Source organism: Cnephaeus nilssonii, assembly GCF_951640355.1.
Source record: "Cnephaeus nilssonii genome assembly, chromosome: 7".
In the NCBI taxonomy this organism is placed as follows: Eukaryota; Metazoa; Chordata; class Mammalia; order Chiroptera; family Vespertilionidae; genus Cnephaeus; species Cnephaeus nilssonii.
In genome coordinates, this window is record NC_137078.1 from 28,984,896 (window position 1) to 29,011,041 (window position 26,146).

The 26,146-nt window shown below is 41.5% G+C and overlaps 1 protein-coding gene across 5 annotated transcripts in view; it reads left to right on the plus strand.

Moving 5' to 3' along the window:
• CDKAL1 (CDKAL1 threonylcarbamoyladenosine tRNA methylthiotransferase) overlaps positions 1–26,146 on the plus strand; it is a gene marked incomplete at its 5' end in the record, with an annotated part of 659,036 nt that overhangs the window by 618,632 nt on the left and 14,258 nt on the right. For all 5 annotated transcript variants that reach the window (XM_079776595.1, XM_079776597.1, XM_079776596.1 and 2 more), the window contains 2 exons: positions 8,893–8,976; positions 11,772–11,936. In XM_079776595.1, the coding sequence (XP_079632721.1) occupies positions 8,893–8,976; positions 11,772–11,936 (249 nt within the window). The remainder of the gene's footprint in view (positions 1–8,892; positions 8,977–11,771; positions 11,937–26,146) is intronic.

Genomic DNA, 26,146 nt, shown 5'->3' on the forward strand with positions numbered 1-26,146 from the left:
TTAGCCATTCCATTAATAGGATCTCATAGATGATACTACTAACCGCAGGACTTTGGATAGTTATAAGGTTGAGCACTTTCCTGTACTGCCTAGAGTTTCCCTGGTGTGGGAAAAATAGCTCTAACATACTTACGCCAGGCCTGTGATAAGGAAGGGCAACTTGCTTGGGTTTGTTAAGAGAGAGTAGACCTCATGTAATGTGTTCTTACAAGGATCTTAAAAAATTCCACCAAAGCCATGTAGGTAACCCTTAGAATGTTCTAGAATACCAAAAATGTCCAAGCAGGTGGCTCAGAGTTGGCTGTTTTTTGAACTGGAGTTCAGTCAGCACTCAGGTAGAGGTCTCTGATATGAAAGGGATCAGGTTGGCCTTTGCCATGTAACTTTGCTGTTGAGAATTATTGCAACCAGATCAACAAAGCACTGTTCCTGTGCTTTCCTGTCAGCTCTCAGCCAGCAGATGGAATAGCTTTATTATTAAGGATGGGATTTTGCCTCCAACTGGGAAGAGACTCCCTTGGGTTGTCTTTCTCTTACTGGGTTGAGCACATGGCTAGCAAAAACATTAGCCGGTGTTTAAGAAAACAGCACACCTGGCTGCTGTCAGAAGAAATGTCATAGTCTGACTCGATCCAACTGAACCACCTTGGGTCTGGTCTTCATATCTCATGTTATTGCTTTGGGAGGAAGGACTTTAAAAAGCCAAATTATTTTTCAGTTGTCCTTCATGTTTACGTTATTTCTGAAATATGAGGAAGGAATAATAGGGCCACTAAGATGCTCAAGGCAATTAATAAATACATATAGGTTAAATACTTGAAGGAACATTCTTTCCATTTGGAATGTGTTTAATTGTATTAATAAGTAAAGCTGAAGAAGGTGTTTTAACACAGAAGATACTGTTTAAAATCTTTAAAAATCTAATAGAATGTATTTTCTGACATAGTTTAAAAGTCACATACAAGGCCAGCCACTTTGACAATAAACTGTCCAACATCTCTCAAAAATCCTTATCCAGTGCAGTAAACTAACGTCAAGCATTTTGAATACGATGGCCTACGAGTCTCATTACTTGTTTTCTGTGCTATCATCATTTTTGACACACATTCCTGTGTCATGGGCCTATTTCATTATTGAATAGCATTGTGGAGTAAGGATATTAAATTTTAATGTTATTGCTATTATTACTGTTGACTGTTTTTAGCATAAGTGTGCTGGTTCTTTAATTCTAGCTTTGCAGGGCCAGAAAACAGAAGTGTACATAAACAGTCAGGAAAATGACTGTATACCCTGGAGACCCTGCATCACGTGCTCTGCTGCTGTGAATGATGGATCAAAATGGAAAGGTTATCATTTTCATTAGCCAGGAAAGAACAAGACCATACTTTTTTTCCGAGTGTAATTACGGTGGTTCACTGGCAACATTACACTGCAGTAATTAGTCTAAAGGTGTATGTGAGGGCAGGCTCTTGCACAGACACTAGAAATATTATTTCAGAGTTTAAGGTCACAGCCTTGTGTTTAACATGTTCCACGCAGCTTTGGGGGGAAAATAAAAATAAAAAACTAATTTGACTGGAACTAAAGAAGGACATTTGACATTTCCCAGAGTCATGTATTCAGAAACCAGTCAGGTAGAAAAATTGTTTTTTATTACCTGCAATAAAAAACAAAAAAGAACACATAGCTGCAGAAGTAGCATGGTAGCATGTCAGACTATCTCGTAGGATAAACAGAGATAGAATTCAAGTTTATTAGGAACTTGATGTACATAATTATGAGAGCTTTTTGATTTGTGTGTTTTAATCTCCATTTTTCCCTCAGGCAATTGGACAGAAAAATTAATTACTAGAAACTTTTCATGGGAAGCAAATAATTTCTTTACCTTCTTGTGTTATCAAGAAATAAATATTTCTCTTATACCAGTTCTCAAATATACATCTGTCCTTTGTGAATGTTTTTCAGATGCTCTGGGCAGTTATATTGAAATATTGAACTCTAACCTCATCTAACTGTTCAGAGTAGAAATTGAATTGAAATTATTTTCCAAAACCATATCTCAGCTTTTCTGTTTAAGGAAAACAAAAGTGAGAAGGGGAAAAAGTAAAGAAGAGAAAAGTAAACTTGATGTAAAGTTTATATTTAAAGTCATATGTAACTTCAAAATAAACTTTTTGCTTCTTCCAGTCCAAGGAGTACTTATACCAGTAACATTTCTTACTGGGTTAGAAGTGAAGGCCCAGTTACTGTAATGTTTTTGTTTAATTTTGGTATTGTTTGCCTGTCTTGAAGCAATTCTTTTTAGTTTCTCTCTTGAAATCCTTATATAGCCATGCAGAATATTGTTTGTTTTAGGACAAATGGAGAAGTAGAGTGTACTTGAATGAGCATTCAGTGAGGGACCAAATTCTGTTGGAAACCACTGCTTTTTTAACGCTAATGTGTTTTGTGTGTGTTATCTGCCATATGGTTAGTGATGTTTCTCACAACTTCAGACACTCGGGAAAATTTAAGCAGAGATGTGACACAAATAACACAGCTTAGCTGATTATGTAATAGTACTGAAAAATCTACCCAAAAATTGAATTTAAAAAACATTGCTTTTTGTTTGTCACAGATGTTTCTCTACTCAAAGAAAAGTCACGTGCTGCAGAATTAGATCCATGATGTTGTGTTTTCTCTACAGCTAATAATTTAATAGGAGGATCAAGTAGAGGGAATCGCCCCAGACTTCCTTTCCTTCTCTCTGCCTCTGCGCCAATCTCCGCATTTGACCGGACCTCAGTTACCCCTCCGTGAAATCAGAGATTGCAAAGCCCCCTTCAGGTTTTTACCTTCGTTGTCAAGTTAGGGAAATTGTCGAGTTTTCTGCCATTGTGGCTTAAAGACAAGCTTAAGAGCTTTCCTCATACTTTTTCAGCAAGTCGTAGAAAGTTGTACCACCTCATTCTTTCCTAGCCAGGCCCCAGTTCCCAGGAACTCCAAGTCACCAGTAATGCGGGACTTGGGGCGGCGGGGTCCTGCACCTTACCTCACCCCAGTGACCCACTCTGTGAAATGGACGGGTGGTTTTACAAGACTATTTTTATAATTCGTTTTCATAAAATGTCTTTTAAAGTCAGGTTTAGATAGACTAAGTGAAGTTCTGCACATCCTAGGAAACATTGCTTTCTCCACTGACATTTGATGAGTGAAGGAGAGTGTGCCTAGCTTGTGAAAGCAGGTACCAGGACAGACAGGCACTTTCACAAGTCCTGACTAATGTCCTGAAGGTCAAACTTTGCCAGTGGAAACTGAGTGTACCATAGAAATACTATAGCAGGGGGGTTGTATCCCCACCCCAAGCTCTTAAATGTTGTAGAAATTAAATAGGCATTTTATGCAGTCAACTATAAATTATATGTCTATAAAGCAAATCAAAAGGAAAAGGGTGCCCTGGCTGAGTAGCTCAGTTGGTTAGAACATTGTTCTGAAATGCCAATGTTGATTGTTCGATCCTCACTCAGGGCACATACAAGAAGCAACCAATAAATCCATAAATAAGTGGAGTAACAAAATCAAGATTTTCTCTCTCTCTCTCTCTCTCTCTCTCTCTCTCTCTCTCTCTCTCTCTCTTTAAAATCAATCAATAATTTTTTTTAAAAAAGGAAAAGGGATATCTTCCTTAGGATAATACAAAAAAGCGGGAGCTTCATTGGAAAGATTTTGACAGGTTTCTTTAGGTTCAGGTTTCTTAGTGGGTATTAAAGATTATGTTGTTACTTTAAGGGCAGCCAGAAATTAGCTGCAATTTACGGAAGGCTCTAAGCATACGTTTACTGTCAGAAAAAGGAGCCTGGATTTAGAGTGAGTATTTCCTTATCTGAAACCTTGTGAGCATACCAGCCCCTAACCTACAGATCTGCCATGAACAATGACTTAACAGTTTTGGATCTGAGAGGTCCTTTAAATATTATAACCCACTTCCTGTTCAGCCCTACTCTCCTCTCTCCACCGGCATGTCACTTCTACCAAACTCATTTTTTCGATGAATGTGAAGGCCCAAAATGTAGTCAAATCTTTTTTATCTTAGAAACAATCTACCCAAACCCTGAGTCTTCCCACTCTTCTGTCCAATTCAAATATGTGGAATAGAATGCTTTGAGTAACACTTCCTCTCCCCCAGTTTCCGCTAGAACTATGCTTTTCTGCTTCTGACCATTCCTTCTCCTGCCTCACCACTTTCCCCTTTCTTCCTTTTTTCGGGGAGCGGGGGTAGGGGTATTGTATTGCGTGTTTAGCACCCCAAGTCAAGTCTCCTTCCAGCACCATTTATCCTCCCTATACTCTTCTCAACCTCCCTTACCCCGCTTTCCCTCTGGTACTCACCATACTGTTGTCTTTGTCTATGACATTGCTTAATCTCTTCACCTTTTCCCCCAGCCCAGAACCCTCCTCCCAATGAGGACATATCTCACTGTCGTTTTAATTTGCATCTCTTTGATGATTAGTGACACTGAGCATCTTTTCATATGTCTATTGGCCATCTGTATGTCCTCTTTGAAGAAGTGTCTATTTAGGTCTTTTGCTCATATTTTAATTGGGTTGTTTTGGTTTTTTTGGTATTGAGTTTTATAAGTTCTTTGGATATTAACCCTTTATCAGATGTATCATTGGCAAATATGTTCTCCCATTCATTGGGTTGTCTTTTCATTTTGTTCATGGTTTCCTTTGCTGTGCAGTTTTGTTTGTTTGTTTGATGTAGTCCCATTTGTTTACTTTTTGTTTGTTTGTTTCCCTTGCCCAAGATGATATATCAGAAAAAAAATAATGCTGCCAGGATGTCTGAGATTTTGCTGCCTATGTTTTTTTCTTCTAGGATTTTTATGGTCTAACATTTAAGTCTTTAATCCATTTTGAGTGTATTCTTGTGTATGCTGTAAGAAGGTGGTCTAGTTCACTTTTTTGCACGTATCTGTCAAATTTTCTCAACACCATTTATTGAATAGACTATCTTTCCCCCCATTGTATGTTTTTGCCTCCTTTGTCAGATATTAATTGACCATAAAGGTGTGGGTTTATTTCAAGCATCTGTATTGTGTTACATTGATCTATATGTCTTTTTTTTTAATTTCTTTATTGATTAAGGTATCACATATTTTTCCTCGTCTCCCCATTCCCATCCCACACCCCTCCCCACACATGCCCCCACCCCCCTGTTGTCCTTAACCGCTGGTTAGGCTCATATGCTTGCACACAAGTCCTTTGGTTGATCTCCCTCTTTACCCCCACCCTTCCCTACCCTCCCCCTTTATGTCTGTTTTTATGCCAGTACCATGCTGTTTTGATTACAATGGTCGCATAGTATAGTTTGCTATCAGATAGCATGATTCTTCCAACTTTATTCTTCTTTTTCAAGATTGCCATGGCTATTCGGTTTTTTCGTGGTTGTATATAAATTTTTGTAATATTTGTTCTAGTTCTGTGAAAAATGCCATTGATGTCTTACGGTGTAGGTGAGTATTTAACTATTATTTGCCAACGTAATAAGAATTACGTTGAATTTGTAGATTGCTTTGGGTAATTTGGACATTTTAATGATGTGAATTCTTCCACTTATTTGTATCTTCTTTCTTTCTTCAATGTCTTATAATTTTGCAAGTACAGGCCTTTTACCTCCTTGGTTAAATTTATTCCTAGGTATTGGTTTTAAGCAGTTGTGAATGGAATTGTTTTCTTAGTTTTCCTTTCTGATAGTTCATTATTAGTGTAAAAATGCAACTGATTTCTGGATATTAATTTTGTATCCTGTTACTTTACTGAATTCATTTATCAGTTCTAGTATATTTTTTTTGGGGGGGGGGGTGGAATCTTTAGGATTTTATATATACAGTATCATGTCATCTGAAAATTATGACAATTTTACTTCTTCCTTTCCAATTTGGATGCTTGTATTTCTTCTTGTCTATTTGCTGTGGCTAGTACTTTCAGTACTGTCTGGTTCTTGATCTTAAGGGAAATGCTTGTAGTTTTTGCCTATTGAGTATGATACGGCTGTGGGTTTGTCATATATAACCTTCATTTCATTGAGGTATGTTCCTTCTTTCCCTTTCTTCCTAGCCTTGACTATTCCGGTTACCTTAAAGCCACCTTCTAGATCATTTTTTAGGTTTACAATTCCACTTTCATCTTAATCATCTCTGCTGAATAGCCATATTTTGCTGTTAGTCACAAAGTTCATAAAAACATTATTTTCAACCTTATACATTTGCAGGAGTTGGTTCATTTAAAAAATTACACAGCATTCTTTTTGTAATCTTGTTCTGAAAAGGGTTTGTTTTAAGCCAGTGGTGTAACCTTGCATTTCTGTCAGTGGGTCCAGTTGTTAGGGAAGGTTCTATCAGTGGTAGTGAGGTAGCCATAGAAGCTACTTCCCAGGGGAATATCAGAATGTCAGGTGAGACACACCTCATCTCCATCATTATCTGTAAGACAGACTGGTCCGATCACTTCTAGTGGATTATCTCAGTCATTAACATAATACCTGGATGGGTGCTTGTTGTCCTATTATCTTAGGATATGTGGCCTTTTTTTCTTCAAATACCCTGCCTTTTTCCTCTTAGGCTGGGATTTCTTGCTAGATAACAGAGGCATTGATAGGCAAAGATGGATTACCATCCTCACTCTTGTTAAATGCAGTTCTTTAACCACACTAGCTTAAAGGAGAAAACAGTTGGAAAGTATAGGAGGAGGTGACTCATTTAAAAAAGAAAAAAATGTGAGGTTTATTATACATGTCCTTAGCCCATAAGTTTCCTCACTGTCGCCAAGGCAAAGTTGCATCTTCCAGAGTTCCCTTCCTTAGCATCATTGTTGTTTTAAGGTTATTTGAAATAGCTGATTATCTTAAAGGTTGTATTTTATATTCATTTCATTGGAACTTTAACCTTACAAAAATATTGAGGAGTGCATGTATTAGTTTTTGTTGGTATTTTAGGGGGTGGGGATAGATTGTAGCAGCTTTTAATCAAGGTCTTGGCTTTCTTATGCTCATTTTTGCCCAGTATTCTCTGAGGAAGTATAAGAGCCTCACCAGTGAGATGAAATATCCATGGCTGAGAGGACAAAAAGGGTGACTGGAGAGTTGTTTGCCACTATAAATGACTGCACATAGCAGTTTTCCTGAATCCCTTTGGCAAATAATAGTTAAATACTCACCTACAAATAGTTCTCTGATGGTTGATCGAAAGCCCTGCCCTCTACTGTATAAACATAGCAAGTCTTCTAATTCTGTGTGTATATTGTCATTATTATGTCCAGATAAATAGGACAGCCCAAAAACGATGACTGCATTCACTCCAACAAGAAGAAAGAACCAGCATTCGGTTTCAGTGTCTCTACAACCCCATATTATTGTTAGATTAATTTCCTGAAAACTTAATGTTACATGGAGTGTAATTGCAAATTTCCTTAAGAACCATCGAGAGATACTTATCCTAAGTTATAAGCAACTCACACTGTGAAATGTATGCAAACATTCTAAGTTTTTTACAGAAAAATATACTTCAGTGAAACCCGTATTCATCAGGGTGTTTTTTTTTTTTTTTTAAATAAAGCTCAAAGTAGAAGTTTCAGGAACTTCCTTTTGTTGCCATTTGATTTTTAAAAGAAATTAGTGTTGCAGGAACTATTACTAGTTTTCATAAAGTGAAATAAGTCTTTGATAAGTGTCACCCTAGAAACCTTACAATCTTTGACTAAGAGGGCTACGTTTTGAATGAGATAGTAAAAAAAAATAGTAAATTATGGTGTATTTAGGTATTGGCATTGTACATAGAAGAGGGTGTGTTTTTTATTGTATTGGTGGTCTATTTAGTGCAGCTGTGTTTATGTTTCCTAAATGGGAATTGCCTGAACGTGGTGGCAAGTTCCTACCTATGACACTGGGGATTGCTTTTTTAAATCTTCATGCCAACGTGCTTTAATATAGAGGGTTATATTTACCAAGTAACAAAGGCAAATGTAATTCCGGGCACAGTCATTCAATGCAGTCATTCAATATTTGCTACATCAGACATTTTGACAACCTTGTAAAAATCAGTAATTGATACTTTAAATGTTACATTTCACAGTGGAATAAACTTGGAAATGGTAGAATATTTTAGAAGTCACATTTCTTTATCCTATATTTTGTCTGATTTAACTTCTTGGTTATTGAAAATGCATGCTTAGATAATAAATATAGATACATATAGGTCAATCCTGTAGAGAATTAACAGTCCCCTATTTTTGTTGTATTTCTCTTTAAAAATATGAATATGAGGTCATGGCTGCAACATAGAGGAGACAGTTGCCTGTGACAGAGAAAATGTATATGACAAGTAAATAGCTGTGTGAATTAATTAGTAATTTCAGAATAGTATGTGAAATGTTTAGATGCAAGCTCTTAATGACTAGTTTTTGGAAGCATTTTCTTTAGTGTTACATTCCCCATAACTCAAATTAATGTTTATTACTACTCTTTCATATTGCCAAAATATTTTCATGAATTTGGATTAGAAGCAGCTTGTTCTGGCTTGTTTTGCAGCCTTGTTTCAAGAAACAAAGTGATATTTAGAAGATTTTTGTAAGTCTTAGAAGCCTTAATTATCTTATGCTGAAGGAGGAAATAAAATCAAGTTTTGTTTCATAGTTAAGAATATAAGATTTCATACTAGTCTCATTTTTATTACCAAATAGTTAATAAAGTCTTTCAGGAAATTTGAATAGGTGATTCTTTATTAGCTGTTAAGTAACTAGCAATTTAGAGCCTACTTTAAATTCAGGAGGATACTACTTACTGGGCTGGCATTTGTTTTGAATTCTTAGGTGTTTGCCCGTATCATTCCTTTTTTTCTCCCTTTCTCTTCCCAGATTGGTGAAAGACAACAAGTGTTAGTAACAGAAGAATCTTTTGATTCCAAGTTTTATGTTGCACACAATCAATTCTATGAGCAGGTAAGAGATATTTCTGTGTTCTTAAATTTTCTCCAAAATGAAAAAGAGTTCTGAAAATAAGTCTGCTTAAGCAAAAGGAACTTAAAAGCGGGGAGGGTTGTAGAATCTTGTGCAGCAAAAGGCATTTTATAGCATCCAGCCAGCCGGACTGACATGGGCCTTATCTTCGTGGCTTAGTCTGCAAAACATTCTTTATAAAGGAATACGTGTATTTCAGTCCCCACTAGTCTTTGAGGGGGCCAGCCTTAGGCTTTGGGGAGTTTGGAACCGACAGCTGTCCCTGCCAACATCTCCACAGCCTGGCAGAGTCCTGTCCAGAGGCAAGAAGGATGTCTGCACGGGCGACATCAGCGGGAAGGGCAGGGATTTCCTCTCACTGTCAAGGCATCAGGCAGGTTTCTTGGTTGGATTTTTAGTTCTGTTTAGTTTTCGTATTTGTTTTTATAACTCCCACCTTGATAAAAATGCTGGGAGCAAAGGGAAAAGAGTCTATTCCTTGGATTCAACTCTGATTGTGTGAGGAGAGCAGTGTAAGGATCAAAACAACTTTACTTTGAGAATTTTCTCCAAACCCACCCTCAGGGGCTCTTTCCCAGCCCGGGAAGTGAGCCTGCCTTGCCTCCCCAGTAGCCAGATTCTGTCTCGGCATTTGGGACTCCACTTGCCCAGGAGGTAAAGCCATTGGAAAGTGACTGAAGGAAACACCATGCCTCCTCGAGGGGCATCAGGATATGGGGATGGGATATGCCCTCTCAGGTGGGGGACTGGCATGGGGACAGGAATTTAATGGGTCCTGGATTGTATTAACTTTTAAGATCAAATGAGAAGTGGATTTTTTCTTTGGGTCATGGTCAGAATGAGAGCTTGGGAAGGCTCGTAAGACCACTGTGGGCAAGTCATGCAGGGGACAGTCAAGGGCAGCCAACTGCTCCTGTGAGCAGGGAAGCAGTAGCTAAGAGGCCTCGGGCACTGATGTGCCACCGGGAGCCATCTCAGACGGGCCTGGGTCCTCAGGAAAGGTGGGGAGCTTTTCCAGACCCAGACTAAACAAGCCCTGTCCCGTACCTGTGGAGGCGACTGTCGAGGAAGGATTTCCAACACTCGTGTTTGAGCTGAGGCTCTCCCCACTTTCCATCTCATTAATTGACTCCAGAGGGCCGCTTTCCTACCCAGGCCCACTCTCTGCTCAGCCTGGGGAGGAGCTTGATTGTATTTTCATTGCCTCTTCCCTCTCCTTTCTCTTGCCATCTGGGTTTCTGCCTCAGCGGGGAACTTTTTTCCCCTTCATTTTAAAGGCAATGGCATGCCTCATTAGCTGTTTCCTCCAATTTAAAGCAGCCGGGCTTTTTCCAATTATTAAAACCGGAGGGGGAAAAACACTGAGCCCTTCATTCAGATCAAGGCAGCAGATCAAGGGGAGTTATTTTCCCCCAGAATCACACCAGATCTCCCCGGGATAGTGTACTCTGGAGATTTTCTCGTCTTATAAAAATTGATTTAAAAGGGCTTTCATATTCTGATACTAAAGCTCTCTTAGTCCGTCTGCTTACCGTGAGTAACTCGCCACCCAGGTGACCTTCCTACACTTTGATGAAGCGGTGGACTCAGTGGTCATGAAAATCAGACTCAGAAGGACCGAGATCCACCGCGGCCTCTGAGAAACCGGCTGCGCAGCCTCCGCCTCCTCTGACCTTTTTGTCTTTACAACTAAGTTCCAGAGATCTCACAGGAATTATTTTCCTACTGAGATGAGTTCCAGAAGGAAAGATTGCATCAAGATATCAAAGTCTTGCTGGGTCAGAATCAGTCTCTTTATTTTGGATCCCAACTTTAAAAGATTGGCCAGTAGCTAGTCCTAAAATAGAGGGAGACATAATGCATACAGACTACCTGTAAGTCCCAAAGCAAGGGAGAGATTTGCTCGAGGTAAACAAGTGCTTTTACCCAAAATCTCTAGTGGAAAGAGACCATAGGACAGTTTCCTGTGAACCGGCCAGAGTACCCTTCCAAAGTAGCTGATTCTATGTGGAGGTAGCGCTTACAATACATGTGTTTTATTACAGAGCAAAAGAACTGAATGGCAGCCAGTTAAAGGAGCTTTTTACCTCCATGTTACTCCATGTTTGGGATATTGAAAAGGTTGCTTTTAAGTGTTCTTTCTCTTCCCCCCAAACACACGCTCGTGCACGCACGCACACATATACATGCACACAAACATGCAGGCCTTTATTTGAAGTGTCTACTCAAACCAGAACTCTGATGGCTAACTTGGAAGGTATGAAAAGTAGGAGGCTTTCATCAGTGTTGTCTTGGTTTCCCTCATTGCATGGGACAGCCAAGAGCAGAATATCAAAGGCCTGTCCAGAAGTGACTGGCTGCCTGCTGGGGTTTCCCAGGTCTGCCTCGCACATGCCTGAGGACAGCAGGCGTCCTGCAGTGCAGGGGGCTGTGTGCAGCAGCTCCTCCCAGAGTGCCGGCCCTTCCCCCAGGTCCCCACCCAGGTCCTGGAGCAGCTGGAAGATAGAGCCCACTTGGGGTGGATCTCAGAATAGAAAGGACATTAGTTGACAGCTGAGGAATTCTGAATAAAGTGGGACTTTACTTAATAGTCAGACACCAATAATGGCTCATTCATTGTGACAAGTCCGGCAGACTGGTGTACTGTTTTCCTGGGGAAACTGAGTATGGGCTATACAGGAACTCTGTGCTCCCTTTGCAGTAATTCTATAAATTTAAAACTGTTCTAAAATTAAAAGTTTATTTTCAAATTGAGCCTTCTGAACATTTTTTTAAAGGTTTTAGTGCCAAAGAACCCCACATTCATGGGGAAAATGGTCGAAGTGGACATTTATGAATCAGGAAAGCATTTTATGAAAGGACAGCCAGTAGCAGACGCCAAAGTATACACGCCATCCATCAGCAAACCATTAGCCAAAGGAGAGGTCTCAGGCTTGACCGAGGTGAGTAAAAGGTGCTCCCCTCACCCTGCCAGTAAGAAGCAGCTGGGGAGGCGCAGGGTTCAGACCGTGGCTCTGTAATTCACAGCCCCTCTCTGTGTCTGCAGGAGGCTGCAGTCCTTTCCCACACGTGGAAATCTGAATTAGAAAGATGCAGTTCTGCTGATGCCTTTAGCTTTTTTTTTCTTCTTCTTCTCTGCCTGTTAAGGGGATCAGCTGTTTCTGCTTCTGGTCTAGATGCAGAAGGCAAACGCCATTATTTTCAAGTGAAAGATATAACACCAAAGATGGTCAGATCCAGTGTGTGTCTGTCAGTAAATCCTGAGTAGAACCGGGTGAGGGAAGACATCGTTTCTTGCTTTATGAAGCTGTTTATAATATAGTAAAACCTATAGTTAAACAGGCACTAAACCATGTCAGTATATGTGCTTATGGTGCCTTTCTCTCGGGCAGCGATTTTCAACCTTTTTCATCTCATGGCACACATACACTAATTACTAAAATCCTGCGGCACACAAAAAACATATTTTATGTCAATCTTGCAAAAAAAAAAAAGGGTATAATTTTTAAAATATATTTGTATTGAGTTCAGAAAGGAAGAGAGAGGAAGAGAGATAGAAACATCAATGATGACAGAGAATCATTGATTGGCTGCCTGAAACCCGGGCATGTGCCCCGACCAGGAATTGAACCATGACCTCCTGGTTCATAGATCATTGTTCAACCACTGAGACATGCTGGCCGGGCAGGCTGTTGTCATTTTTTTATTTGACAATCTAAGGGAAAAGAGGTCAGTGCCCTGACTGAATGGTCAGGTATTGCATGTTTTAAAAATTCTTGCACACACCAGGGTGCCTGAGATGGCACATGGGTTGAAAATCACTACTCTATGGTGTTAGCTGAATACCTGCTTTAGTCATGTGGACTGAAAACGAAACTTTTTTTAATTTCTATAAAACAGTAACCTGACCACTATTTTATACCTTGGTAAATATGGCTGTTTGCCAAGCTCTCTCTTACATTTCATTGAGCTACAGTTGTAAAAGCTGATGGAGTGTGAAATGAAAATGTGTATCACATTTCTAAGCATCATTTGATGTCCTTTCTCTAGCACAATTGTTAAACACTCCAAGAAAAGTATATAGCAATGACTTCATGTACGGAAAAAAAGATAAGTGGTATTTATCTGGCCATATAATTCCAAAATTGTTTTAATATATGTATTATCTTTTCCCTCAAAATATACTGCAAGGCATGTTAATTGGACTTTGAGAGTAGGGACAAAGAGGGTACCATTATCTATGCTCTCACTTAGAATGTGACACACTCTGGTGTCCAAACCTGAGTGACTCCTCATGAGCTTGACAAGTACATGTGAGAACTGTGTGCATCGCATGTGACTGATAACGGAATGACGCAGACTTGCCTTTGTCCAGACCCTGCCAAGTGTATCATCCTGCTCGGCCAGGAGTGAACTGGAAAACTTGATAAGCATAACCACTAATGTTTGCTGTTATTTAAAAAAAAAAATCATACTTGGAGTTGGGGTGGATGGCCAAGAGGGAACAGTGAAACCCAGCATTTAAATGATATTGCCAGAAAGGTGGCTTTTACATCAGAAATGCTTAAAGGAAATTGGCTTATCTTTTGTTGTTCGACACAGTGTGTTTTACAAGCTTGATTTTAAATTGCTACAATAAAAAAGATCACAACAAATGGTAGTAGCCGGCAGATTATTATTCCAAAGGCCCTGCCTGGTTTAATTCCTTCATGTATGCCTATTAAAAAGGATGGAGTTTTAAAACATCATCTTTAATGATACAGAAATCAGGAAAAGTAGTACCATTTTATTTGTTCCTTTACTATTGTGTACCTCTCTTGAAGAGTAGCCCTACTTAAATTCCACGGGGCAGCCTTTTCTATCCTCCTCTTCCCCCTCCGGCCTGTGCGACGGTGCTGTCAGCACTGCTGCCACCGGCCCTCCTCTGAGCTCAGATGGTCCAGAAGAGTCCCAGGAATGGTCTTACAGTGTGCATGAGGCCCCAGGTCAGGAATATTGAATTGGGTGTTAACATTAAGGGAAACATCAGGCAAGTCCGTTATCACCATGTGTGACTTCATGTGTGAACATAGCTTTATGCTTCATTATTTGTCAGCTTTAAAGGCTTTAAAAATATGCCCAACTCAGGGTCGAAAAGCCTTCTTCAATGACTTTGTCCTGATGTTAAAATGTTTTGGCTGATGATAGGAATTAAAGTAAATTAAGCAAGAAGAGAACAGATTCCATTTTTTGTAGGCTTAAGAAGTGATGGTAGAGGTTATAATCATGTCTCATTTTGGGCTCTTTGAACTTGATAAAGGTGCTGGCACTCTTGAATGAAAAGAACCAGCTTAACCATGTGGATGGAGCATGGCCGTGGGCTCAGCTGGACCTGGGTTTGCATCTAGACTTGCCAGTTGACCCGAGGCACGTGGCTCCTGAGTGTTAGTTTAGTCTGTGAAGTGGGAGTGATGATGTCTCTCTCATGTGGTTGTTGAAAGGAATACACTCAGTCGTGTGTATAAGCTACCGAATCCTATTCCTGGAACATGGTCAGCAGGTACTAAGTGGTCATTGTCCCTTTCACACCTAATCCCATCTGGAAAGAACAGACTCTGCAGATGGCCTGGTTCTGACATTTTCAGTTTTGTTCATCATTTTACCCTGAACATGGTGTGCAGAGGCAGGAGAGAGAGTGAATTTCTCTGTGAGGATCATCTACTCAGTGCTTGAAAACCAATCCCAGCTGAATTTCTGTCTTTCTGAATTTTCTAGGCTTTCCTGAGTTTTCTGGTATGATAACCTTCCCTACACACGTCGTAAAGAATTCTGGAGCCCTAGCTGGTTTGGCTCAGTAAATAGAGCGTCAGCCTATGGACTGAAGGGTCCCAGTTCGATTCCAGTCAAGGGCACATGCCAGAGTTGTGGGCTCGATCCCCAGTAGAGGGTGTGCAGGAGGCAGCCGATCAATGATTCTCTCTCATCGTTGATGTTTCTGACTCTCTCTCCCTCTTTTTTCCTCTCTGAAATCAATAAAAATATTTTTTTAAAAAGAATTCTGGAGAGGCCAAAGCACCTAAAGCAAAATATTGTGTTACAAATTATTTTCCCTAGTAAATGCATTTTCTTAATTGGGAATGTTATGATTAATCTTTAAGTATTTAGTCCCTGCTACTTTGGGCTTCTTTAGTCTGACAGTAGGCCCTGTGACATTTTGATCAGATGGTGAGGACAGCAGATGGGGGAGAAGCACAGCCCGGGCAGGTCACGAGCTCCGGACTACAGAATCCTCGCATTTGCAGTAACAGGTTTTTGTGACCTTTTGTGCATCTCACAGGTTCCTTGAACCTCAGTTGTCTCTGAGATTCTGTGATTGAAATATTGCATTTGATAAAAATGGATTGAATGCCTACCTTGTGGCAGGACTGTAAATTCTATAAACATTAATAGAAAACAGACCTTGTATTTTCAAATAATAATAGATGCCCAGAACATGATGGAAAAAGAAAGCCATAATAAAGTCAAAAGGTTGCTGCCCTCTAAGAAATGATATTCTAGTGGAAACGATACATAGTGACATCTTTTTATGATTATTACTGTTTTTCTTTTCAGTTTGGGTAGAGGAATGGAGGACTAGAAGAAGAAGAGAAAAGGAAAAATAGATGAAATTAGTCTGAATAATATTAGGGAAGATGGGAGCCAAAAATGCCACCTCCAACCTGATAGAGAACATTTCTGAATAAGTATCATTTAAGGGTAATTCATTTTAGAAAAAGGTTATATAAAAGTTATCCAATGGAAGGCTCATAAGAGTTCAAAGGGATACATATAAATCAGAGAGCTGTGGTGGGTGTGGCTCAGTTGGTTGGGTGTTGTGCTGTGCACCGAAAAGTTGCTGGTTTGATTCCAGGTCAGGGCACATGCCCAGGTTGCTGGTTCAGTTCTGGGTAGGGGTATGCAGGAGGCAGATGATCAGTGTTTCTCTCTCTTTCTCCCTTCCTCTCTCTCTAAAAATCAATAAAATATTTAAAATATGTATAAAAATCAAAGAAAGGATAGGTCAAAAACTTTTGTCTGGAAACTGTCAGGAGACTTAGCAGGAAGAAGGGAATGGGAAGCAGTAATTCTTAAGAAGGTTATTATAAAAACTAGTGGCCCGGTGCACAAAAATTCGTGCACTGGGTGGGGAGGCGGGGGGTCCCTCAGCCCGGCCTGCCCCCTCTCACAGTCTGGGAGCCCTCACGGGATGTCCTACTGATGGCTTAGGCCTGCTCCCTGCAGTCTGGCCTCCCTCTGCGGGAAGCAACTGACCTATCAGGTATATAGATATTTTCTGAAGGCAGCACGGACTCCTTCCTTATTTTTTTCCTCTGTGGTTGGAGAACAGGGGACTAAAAGGTGGAGACAGAACTGTGGCCGGGCCTGGGGCTTTTGTAGGCAGTGGAAAGAGAGAGAGGGCTGGGGAAAGTCTAGACACAGTTTCCTTCAATTGTCCTCCCTTCCTCCGGGCACCTCCCTCCATTTTTTCCTTGTCATGGTGGACACTCGGGCCTTGGACCAACAGGAACCCAGCGACGGTGGGGTTCAGCCCCCTCACTTCTCAGCTGAATGTAAAGCCGCCTTGCATTCCAAGCAGGGCTGTTTTCAAGTGGCTAAAGTGCTGGGAATTCACGCCTCCCAGCCTTTCCCCTCTTGGTTTCCTCCTTGGGTCTGGTGCAAACTTCACCGAGACATAGAAGTAGCTCTGCCCTGGTACTTCTGCACCGGCCCCCGAGGTCTCCAGGCCCACAGTCTGTGATCGGGGAGGTCGCCCAGAGCCCGTTCCCCAGGTGGGGCAGGGGGGCTGGCTTGGAGAGCTGGAGGAAGATGGCAGAGTAAGAGTTGGTATGAACCAGCACCTGCTCAGCCAGACTTCCTAAGCTCCCCACAGGGCCCAGGCCGGGCCCCTTCCCTGCACCGGGAGGATCCCAGCTGAGGTCCCCTCCCTGCACCCAGTGCCCTTCTCCCTGTTCCAATACCAGGGGGCGGGAGCAGCTCGCCTGCTCTGGACCCTGGCAGGCGGCGGCACAGGCGATGCGGCCTAGGGCACCAATGGCCACGAGCCTCCTCTTCCTTCCTGAAGCGTGGGGCGGGGTTACAGCAGCTTGCGGCTGCCCCTTGGGCGCCGTGCTTGGAGACACCGCTCGCTGCTGAGCCACGGTCTGGCCCATAACCTGTGGGGTCTGGGGTGGCCTCAGGCTCCCTCTGGCCCCACCGAAGCCAGACTTGGCTTGGCCAACCACCCCCACTGCCTGAGGGCTGCGTGTGCCCTGCGGGCCTCGTCACCCTCATGAATCACCACGGCCCGGTCATCCTGTCCCAGGAAGTGGCTGTCCCAATTGCCACGGCTCACTCCCCGGTGCAATCGGACCTGCCAAGGCAAGCACATAGGCAGGAGCTGGGCCTCCGAGGAGAGGGAGGAGGGATGGGGGGGCCGGGGTGGAAGCGGGGAACTTGGCACTGTAAACACAGCACCCCCACGCCACGCTGGCCCCTCGCGCTGCATTCCTGGACCCCTGGGATCCCCTGCCTGGTGCCACGCTCTCCGGCCTGGGGTGAGGGCAAGGGACCTGGGGTTGCAGCCTGGAGGTGGCCCTCGCCAGCTTGGAGTCACAGTGGTCGGTCAGGGAGGGATGCGGGGTGCCATGAGGCAGCCTCATGCAAGTCCCCGCTGCAAGTCCCCGCCTCTCTCTTTCTCCGAGAGGTCAGCAGTTCAGCCTGCTCGGCATGCTGCGCACACAGCCTGGCGTTCGGTCGAGCCTTTGGTTGTTTTGGATGTTACAGACACTGGCTCTTTATATAGAGAGACTAGAGGCCTGGTGCACGAAATTCGTGCACGGGGGTTGTCCCTCAACCCAGCCTGCACCCTCTCCAATCTGGGACCCCTCAAAAGATGTCCAATTGCCCGTTTAGGATGCAGTCAGACATCCCTCTTACAATCCAGGACTGCTGGCTCCCAACTGCTTGCCTGCCTGCCTGATTGCCCCTAACCGCTTCTGCCTGCCAGCCTGATCATCCCCTAACCACTCCCCTGCCAGCCTGATTGATGCCTAACTGCTCCACTGCCAGCCTGATTGCCCCTAACTGCCCTCCCCTGCCAGCCTGGTCACCCCTAACTGCCCTTCCCTGCAGGCCCGGTCGCCCCCAACTTCCCTCCTCTGCTGGCCTGGTCCCTCCCAACTGCCCTCCCCTGCTGGCCTGATCGCCCACAACTGCCCTCCCTTGCAGGCCTGGTCCCTCCCAACTGCCTCCCCCTGCTGGCCATCTTGTGGTGGCCATCTTGTGTCCACATGGGGGCATCCATCTTTGACCACATGGGGGCAGCCATCTTGTGTGTTGGAGTGATGGTCAATTTGCATATTACTCCTTTATTAGATAGGATGGTGGTGGAGATAGGCAAAAGTTGTATGTGGATGTGGGTGGGTGTTGGTGGGTGTCAGGGGAGTAGGGTGGGAATTGTTTAGTGAAAGGTGCCAGAGGAATAGGAACCTTGAGAAAAAAACAGTTTGTACATGTTAGGAGCATTGATATCTTTACCATGCTCTCTCGTGAAACCTAATTTTGTGAAAGCATAGCCTGTTCAATGTGGTGATCTTTATATACAACTGAAGTTCCCTTAGAAAATTGTTATGCTGTCCAGTCATTCATTTCATCTAAAGAAAACCTATGTGTAATCAGGGCCTAACATCAACTGTACCAAATCCATGACCATTATCAAAGATTGGGATCAATGAATTGTTTTATCTCTATTATGGAAATTTTCTATTCTTGAAATTTTCAGGCATATACAAACGTAGAGAGAATAATACAAGGACCTCACATACCCATCACCCACTTTTAATAATTGTCGACTCACAACTGATCTTATGTCACTTGTGCTCTTATTCAGCCCATCCTCCCGGCTGTTTTCCAGGAAATCTCATTTATCACTCCATTTCATCTAAATATATCAGAAAATATCTCTAAGAAATGAAGTTTCCTTTAATAAAAACATAGCCACAATGTATTATTACATCTAAAGATAATTAACATTAATTCTTTATCCAGCAATATTCAAATTTTTCAGTTTTTTAAAAACAGTTTATTTGAATCAGGATGCAAATAAGTCCCATTCATTGCAATTACTTGGTGTGTCTTCGAAGTCATTTTTAATCTGTCTGCTCTCTCGTTTCCCTTTTTGCATTGCAGTTTATTTGTGGAAGAAACCAGGTTGTTTGTACTGTGGCATTTCCCACAGTGTGGAATTTGCTAATTGCATCCTCTCATACAGTTTAACGGGGTTCTGCGTTGCCTGTTTGTTTTATAAATCAGTAGTTATATTTGAGGCTTAATCAGATTCAGATTGGAGTTTTTTACAAGATTATTCCATATGATGCTGTGCATTTCCATTTTGTGGCATATGACAATGTCTGGTTGTCTCCCTTTATGGTGTTAGTGGTTGGCTGAGATTCATTACGGCACGAGGGGTTGCAAATAGTGGCATCCTGATTCCGTCATTCCTTCCTCGTGTATTAGCTAAACAAACATACTGCTATGAAGACTAACTTTCTCTTACAATTTTTGTTCACCGCGAAGTACAGTTCCTACAGGAATGGTGAGGAAAGGGGTTGATCCTTTCTCTCTATTTACCAGTTTTCAAAATTTGAGTTGATTGTCTAGCATCTTCCAAAACTAACCAGTGAAGGTTTTTTAAGTGTCACTATGAACGTATAGGTTTCTGTATATTTGATGTGTTTTTATCCATTGCCGTTATTATACTGGTAATTGGTGCTCAAATGGTTGCATTTTTAGACAGTGGAGGCTCATCAGATTGGTTCCTCAATATTTTTGATGTAGGTCCTGAAGTCTCTGATAGTTGATAATATCCTCTTTTTCACCCCAATTCATGCTGTCATCCAAGTCATCTTTAGGAATTTTCTGTCTTACGTCTGTAACATCTTTTCTTCCACATTGAAAATCCCAGTTTCTAATAACGTAACTTAATCACTCACTTGCTTTATCTTGTAATACTTCTATAACTGTCTCATAATAACCATACCAACACGACCACCAATATGTGATTGTTAAAAATACTGTAAACTGTCATGGTGGTTTCAAAGTTGTTTTTGTTCTTAGGGTTTATCCCTCCAAGGATGTATAGGCAAATAATGGTTTTAAAGTCATCTGAGATTGTTCCTCTCTCTATGGTTATACCAATAAAGCAATACACAGTTAGAATCATTTGTTTTGCTTTGTTTCCAATTTTTAGAATTTTTAAAATTAAATTTGTTTCATAATTATGTAAAATCTTTTACAAATTTAAATCTACAAAGGTATGTTCTGAGGAGTCTACCTTCTACTTCTACTGTTCCCTCTCCACCTGGTTACCTCCCTTATCTATTTAAGCATTTTTTTTGTTTGTTTTCATTTTCAGTTTATTCTCTCAATGGTTTGTTTTAACAATATAAAAAAATACATGTACATATGTTTGTCACCTCCTTCTGAGATAAATTGTACATACTTTTGCTATTTCACTGAACAATATATTTTGATGGTTAATGCCTGGCAGTATATGGAAACTCGGTGAATATTTTTAATGATTTTTACTAGGCTATTAAACAAAATACATGAGAGTCTATATTGCTCTAGTATTTGAGATGAATAATATTGCCCTGTATGAGATCCAACATCTTTTTGATCAAAGAAAAGACAGAATTAATTAGCCCCTGGGCCTATAAGAATTGACTGCAACATTTAGGACATTTGAAGGTAGGAGAGGTGAGTCAGTGTAAACAAAGAAGGTCTGGAAGCTCACAATGGCAGCGATCACCTGCAGCCCAAAAGAGGGGACACTTTTGCCAATTGACTTCAAAAAGTCTGAAGACCATTTCAGTTTGGAAATGATGGCATTCATTTGCCTTAGCCTGGTGCCCTTAGAGCTTCCTTGCATTTACTTCCCTTTGTTGAGTTCATGCTTACCAGGCAACCTTCTAATTATAATTTGCTTTCCTATGCAAATCTGCTTGCAGGAAGAAAACAGTTGTTCAGCCCGCTCTAAGTGTGTTGTTAAAAAGTTGGTTTTCTATGTCTTATCAATGTGGTCTCTTCTGTGGGTGAATTTTCGTTTCTGAGCTTTCAAGGCTGAGAGCCAAACAAAAGGGGGATTTCCCTCCTCATGTGACCTCTTGAGAGAAAGCAAGGGATTTTTCCTCTCTCAGTACTGACTCTGCCATTGGCTAAATACTCCATGCCTACCGCTATGACTCAATGCCACTTATGTGGTTCTTATTATGGGCTCAGTACTACACTAAATATCTGCACGCATGCACTCATGTCATCCTCATAACCCTATGAGGATGGCACTATTATCTCTATTCACAAATAAGAAATCTGAACATTAGTAACTCAATAAATAACTTATCCAGAGTCACAAAATTAGAAGGCATGAAAGGCAAGCCAGGATTTATATCCAGGTCTTAGCAACGTTCAGTCTTGTGTTTTTATTTTTGAATTGTGGTAAAATATACATAACATCGCATTTTTAAGTGTACAGTTTATGAGTGTTAAGAACATTCATACTGGTGTGCAACCCTCTCCATAACTTTTTCATCCTGCAAAACTGGAACTCTGTACCCATTAAATAGCTCCCCATTCACCCCTCTCTCCAGCCCCTATTCGGGATATCTCATATGAGAGGAATGATACAGTATTTGTCTTTTTCTGACTGGCTTATTCACTTAGCCTAACTTTCTCAAGGTTCATCTATGTTGTAGCACTTGTCAGAATTTCCTTCCTTTTAAAGGCTGAGTAATATTTCATTGTCTGTATATGCCACATTGTGTTTGTCCATTTCTCTGTCAGTGAACACTGGGATTGCTTCCACCTTTTGGCTCTTAGTAATAATGCTCGTATGAATGTGGTTGTACAAATATCTCTTTGAGATCCTGCTTTCAATTCTTTTGGGTACATAACCAGAAGTGGAACTACTAGATCGTTTGGTAGTTACATTTTTTATTTTATTTTAGGAACCACCATACTATTTCCCACAGTGTGTGTACAGTTTTCATATTCCCACAAACAGTGCACAAGGGTTCCAATTCCTCCACATTCTTGCCAACACTTGTTATTTTCTGGTGGGTTTTGTTTGTTGGTTTTGGTAGTAGCCATCCTGATGAGTGTGAGGTTAGCCTGGGTTGTTAAATCCAGGCCTATACTCCTTGCCTTTTGAATTGCAAGAGTCTTATTTGGTCATTCCTGGGCGTTAGTTTTCTTTTATATACCAAAGTAAGCTTACACCAGGTATACACACAAAAAAGAGAGAGAGAAGAAAATTAAAATGATGAGAGAATGAACAGTATTAATCATCTTCTTCGTGTTCTGTTACAAGTGCTACTCGAGTTGCATGTCTGCCTGAGTAAGACGAGAGAACAGGAACACTGCCCATTCGTAAAGGCTGACTCATTTCACTCCTGGTGTTCTTTCTCTTTGTATGGCCCATGTTTTAACAAATCACTTGACTCCTACAATTTCTAAAATCAGTACTTAAAAAGTCAGAGCTATTTTGTGCCCGGTAGAAATAGACAAAAAAGAAAATTCTCACCCAATTCTAAACTTATAAGTAGTCAGTTTTACTCCAAAGTTTTTCTCTTTTTGAATTTATCCCTAGTAATAAAGAATTGCTTTAAAGAAAGAAGAAGTAGGATGGCTTTGTGCAAAGAGCTCAAGATTTGGAGTCTGTCAGCTTTGGATTCAAATTGCAATAACAATTCCTGTGATGTTGCACAGCTGACTTATTGAATCACAGATTCTTTTTTTTTTAATTTTATTTTACTGATTTTTTGCAGAGAGGAAGGGAGAGAGATAGAGAGTTAGAAATATCGATGAGGGAGAAACATCGATCAGCTGCCTCCTGCACACCTCCTACTGGGGATGTGCCCGCAACCAAGGTACATGCCCTTGACCGGAATCGAACCTGGGACCCTTCAGTCCGCAGACCGACGCTCTATCCACTGAGCCAAACCGGTTTTGGCTGAATCACAGATTCTTCATTTGTGAAATGGACATAACTGATTCAAAGAGAATTAAATTAGATAATGTGGACAAAGTGCCTGGTGCAAAGTTGTTGTATTAATACTTAATAAAGGGGTTCAATATGTATAGCTTTAAAAACCAGTGATTTCCTGGCTTTTATTTTAAGTTTTTTATTTTACTTTAAAAAATACTTTGTTTTCATTGGTTTTCACTCTGTAGAGTAATATAGCAGTTAAGAACATGGATTCTAGCCTGGCTGGTGTGGCTCAGTGGTTGGGCTTGGCGTGATTCCCTCCCCCACCCAACCCCCGAATAGGAACCATACAGGAGGCAGCTGGTCAATGATTCTCTCTCATCATTGATGTTTCTATCTCTCCATCTCTCTTTCTCTCTGAAATCAATAAAAATACTTATGAAAAAAGAACATTGGATTCTAGGTTCTGATTTTCTGGGTTTGAATACTTGTTTCACCACTTACAAGAAAAATGACCTTGGGCAAGTTACTCAACTTCTCTCCTCCTGTTCTCTCTCCTGTAAATAGGGATAATAGTACCTACTTTGTAGGATTTGCATGGAAACGGCTTAACAGTGAATAAGTGTTGGCTACTACTAATGTTATTATTATTGATTTTTGATATATGTCAAGGCATTGTTTTACTGTAAGCAATGAAGGTAAAAATTGCACAACCCTTTATTCAAATGCTATAATTATCAGCCATGATTTCCTACAAAATGGCAGATGAAACAGGCCATCTTAGGAGGTTCCCCACATAATGAGAGTGACAAAGTAACAGAGACTCAAGAACAACCTTACAGCATTGGCTGTTCTTCTGACAGACATTTCTTCCTCTTGTTCTTTATGCCCCCTTTTCAGAGAGTTATTGTAGAATGAGAGCTGGGCCTACCTTTCTGTTCCTCACAAATGAAGGGAAGGCGCCCTGGGGTGCCCGGCTGCCTCCTGTTCCTCATCTATGGGACTTTGATCCTAATGATGGATTCACTTGAGCAGTTAGCCCAGCACCAGCACAGCCCACTGCGCTCGGAAAGGAAGCACAAGTCTGCCAGGGTGGCGTGGTTCGCCTCATTACCAGACAAAGGCCAGCAGGATATGCAGGTGTACTGAGTTTTATGTACAGGCTATACTATATTTTCAGAGCTTTGACCCTTAGAAAAGCACTGTTAAAGTGCTTTCCTCTCCATCTCACGTTCATTTCCAAAACCATTGAAGTGAAAGGGTCTATTAGTTCAGGGCCAGATTTGAAAGCACATGAAAACTGCATCCATGAGGTTAAGAAATGGCTTAATAATTAAGTTAAAACAGTTGAAAGTGGTTCTAATTTCAAACAGATCAGCTAACCGTGTTAGAGGCAAATGAGGGTGTGTTCCTTCCTATTTTCCTTCCACCCCAAAGAGATTGGCTCCAGTCCCAAGCAGTTTTTCTAGTGTCTTTTTCTTCTTCATCGCCCATATGTTAAAGTGGTGTCACCAACAATTAATACCACAGTACATTTAATATTTAGTGCATTTCTTTCATATTGCATCTAATTAGTCTCTTTTGCAGGCCCATTAGGAAATATTTGGGTTTCACAGTCTGGATGCATAGCTTTTGTTCTGTGCTGCTGAGCTATGTTTTAATTGGGCATTACAGCCGAACTAGTATGATTATGTCAGTTCAAAACGTGTTTGCTATGTTTGCAGTACCTTTCATGTAGCAATTTGAGTGCCATCCAAAGTATCAGCAGAGCTAGCTGATGCTAAACAATTAGCTTTCATTTCACTTCCCTCACTGATTGTACAACCACTGATGATAATTTCTCTCCTCTTGGGGCTCGTAGCTGGGCCTTGGTGAGGGAAATTGCCTGCACCAAGGAAATAATTCTGACTTGATAATAATAGCTACCATTTATTGAGCCTCTACTATGTGCTTAGTTTTAAGGCTTTCTACCTGTATTATCTCAACTTTTTATTCTAGCCTGGACCAAGGCACCTAGGACATATGAAGTATTCATTACATTGCTGTGCACACTCACTAAGAGGCATCTTAGAGGGGCATTGGGCCTTCCCGACTCTCTATGCTTTGCCCACACTGGGGGAGGGGATAGAAGGAATAGCAAGCCGCGGCAAAGGCATAAGCAGACGCCCCGAGTAAGGAAGGGCTGAGGGCAAGAGAAGAGAATCAGGCCACCTGAGCCTGAATTGCTGACACATACAGCATGCAGGTCATGCCTGGCTTCTTATATGTGTCAGCATTTATTCAACCTAATATTACCTAGGCACTGGACTAACTATTGGAGATAGAAATAATGAAAGCGATTCTTGACTGTTGAGGAGATTTTAGTCTGGATGTTCTTCCCGTAATAATGTTAGTCTATTGTGACACTTTTAAGGAGGGATTGGGGTGAGAGAGAGGGTCTTATGTAGGTTCACTAGCCACCCTGTGCAGCATAATTGCTCTTGTGGTTAGTGTTATGGGTGATTTTTACCAAATCTAAATGAATTCATTGGGAACAAAGGTTATTCTTCATCATAAAAGTGCCAAATGGAAAAAGCTTTCTTATGAAAAGCAACGCCATATTTCAGAAACCTCCAGACCTAAACGGTCATCTGAGCCGGTGTCCTGGTGGCTGGGTCTAGGGGTACTCCAGGAGAACGTTATCTCCTGTGATGATGTAACCAGGTGCCAGGTGTCTTCCATGCCTGATTTTTACTATATTACTTTTCCTTCACATGTCTTTCATTTAGAAGTGCCAGGTATGACAGTGTCTTGGTTTGTCTGGGACAGGACTGGTTCATGCCCTTTGTCCTGATCTAATTAGTAACCGTGCCCTTTCTTTCACTCCCCAAAGTGTCCTACTTTGGATGATGAATTATATGGTCATCCCATCAGTTTCCTAAAGTGGGGCCAGCACTGTGCTAAGCACTGCCTGGGATACAGGCGACCTGGGATACAGGAGGCCTGGGATACAGGAGGCCTGGGATATAGGCGACCTGGGATACAGGAGGCCTGGGATACAGGAGGCCTGGGATACAGGAGGCCTGGGATACAGGAGGCCTGGGATACAGGCGGCCTGGGATACAGGAGGCCTGGGATACAGGAGGCCTGGGATACAGGAGGCCTGGGATA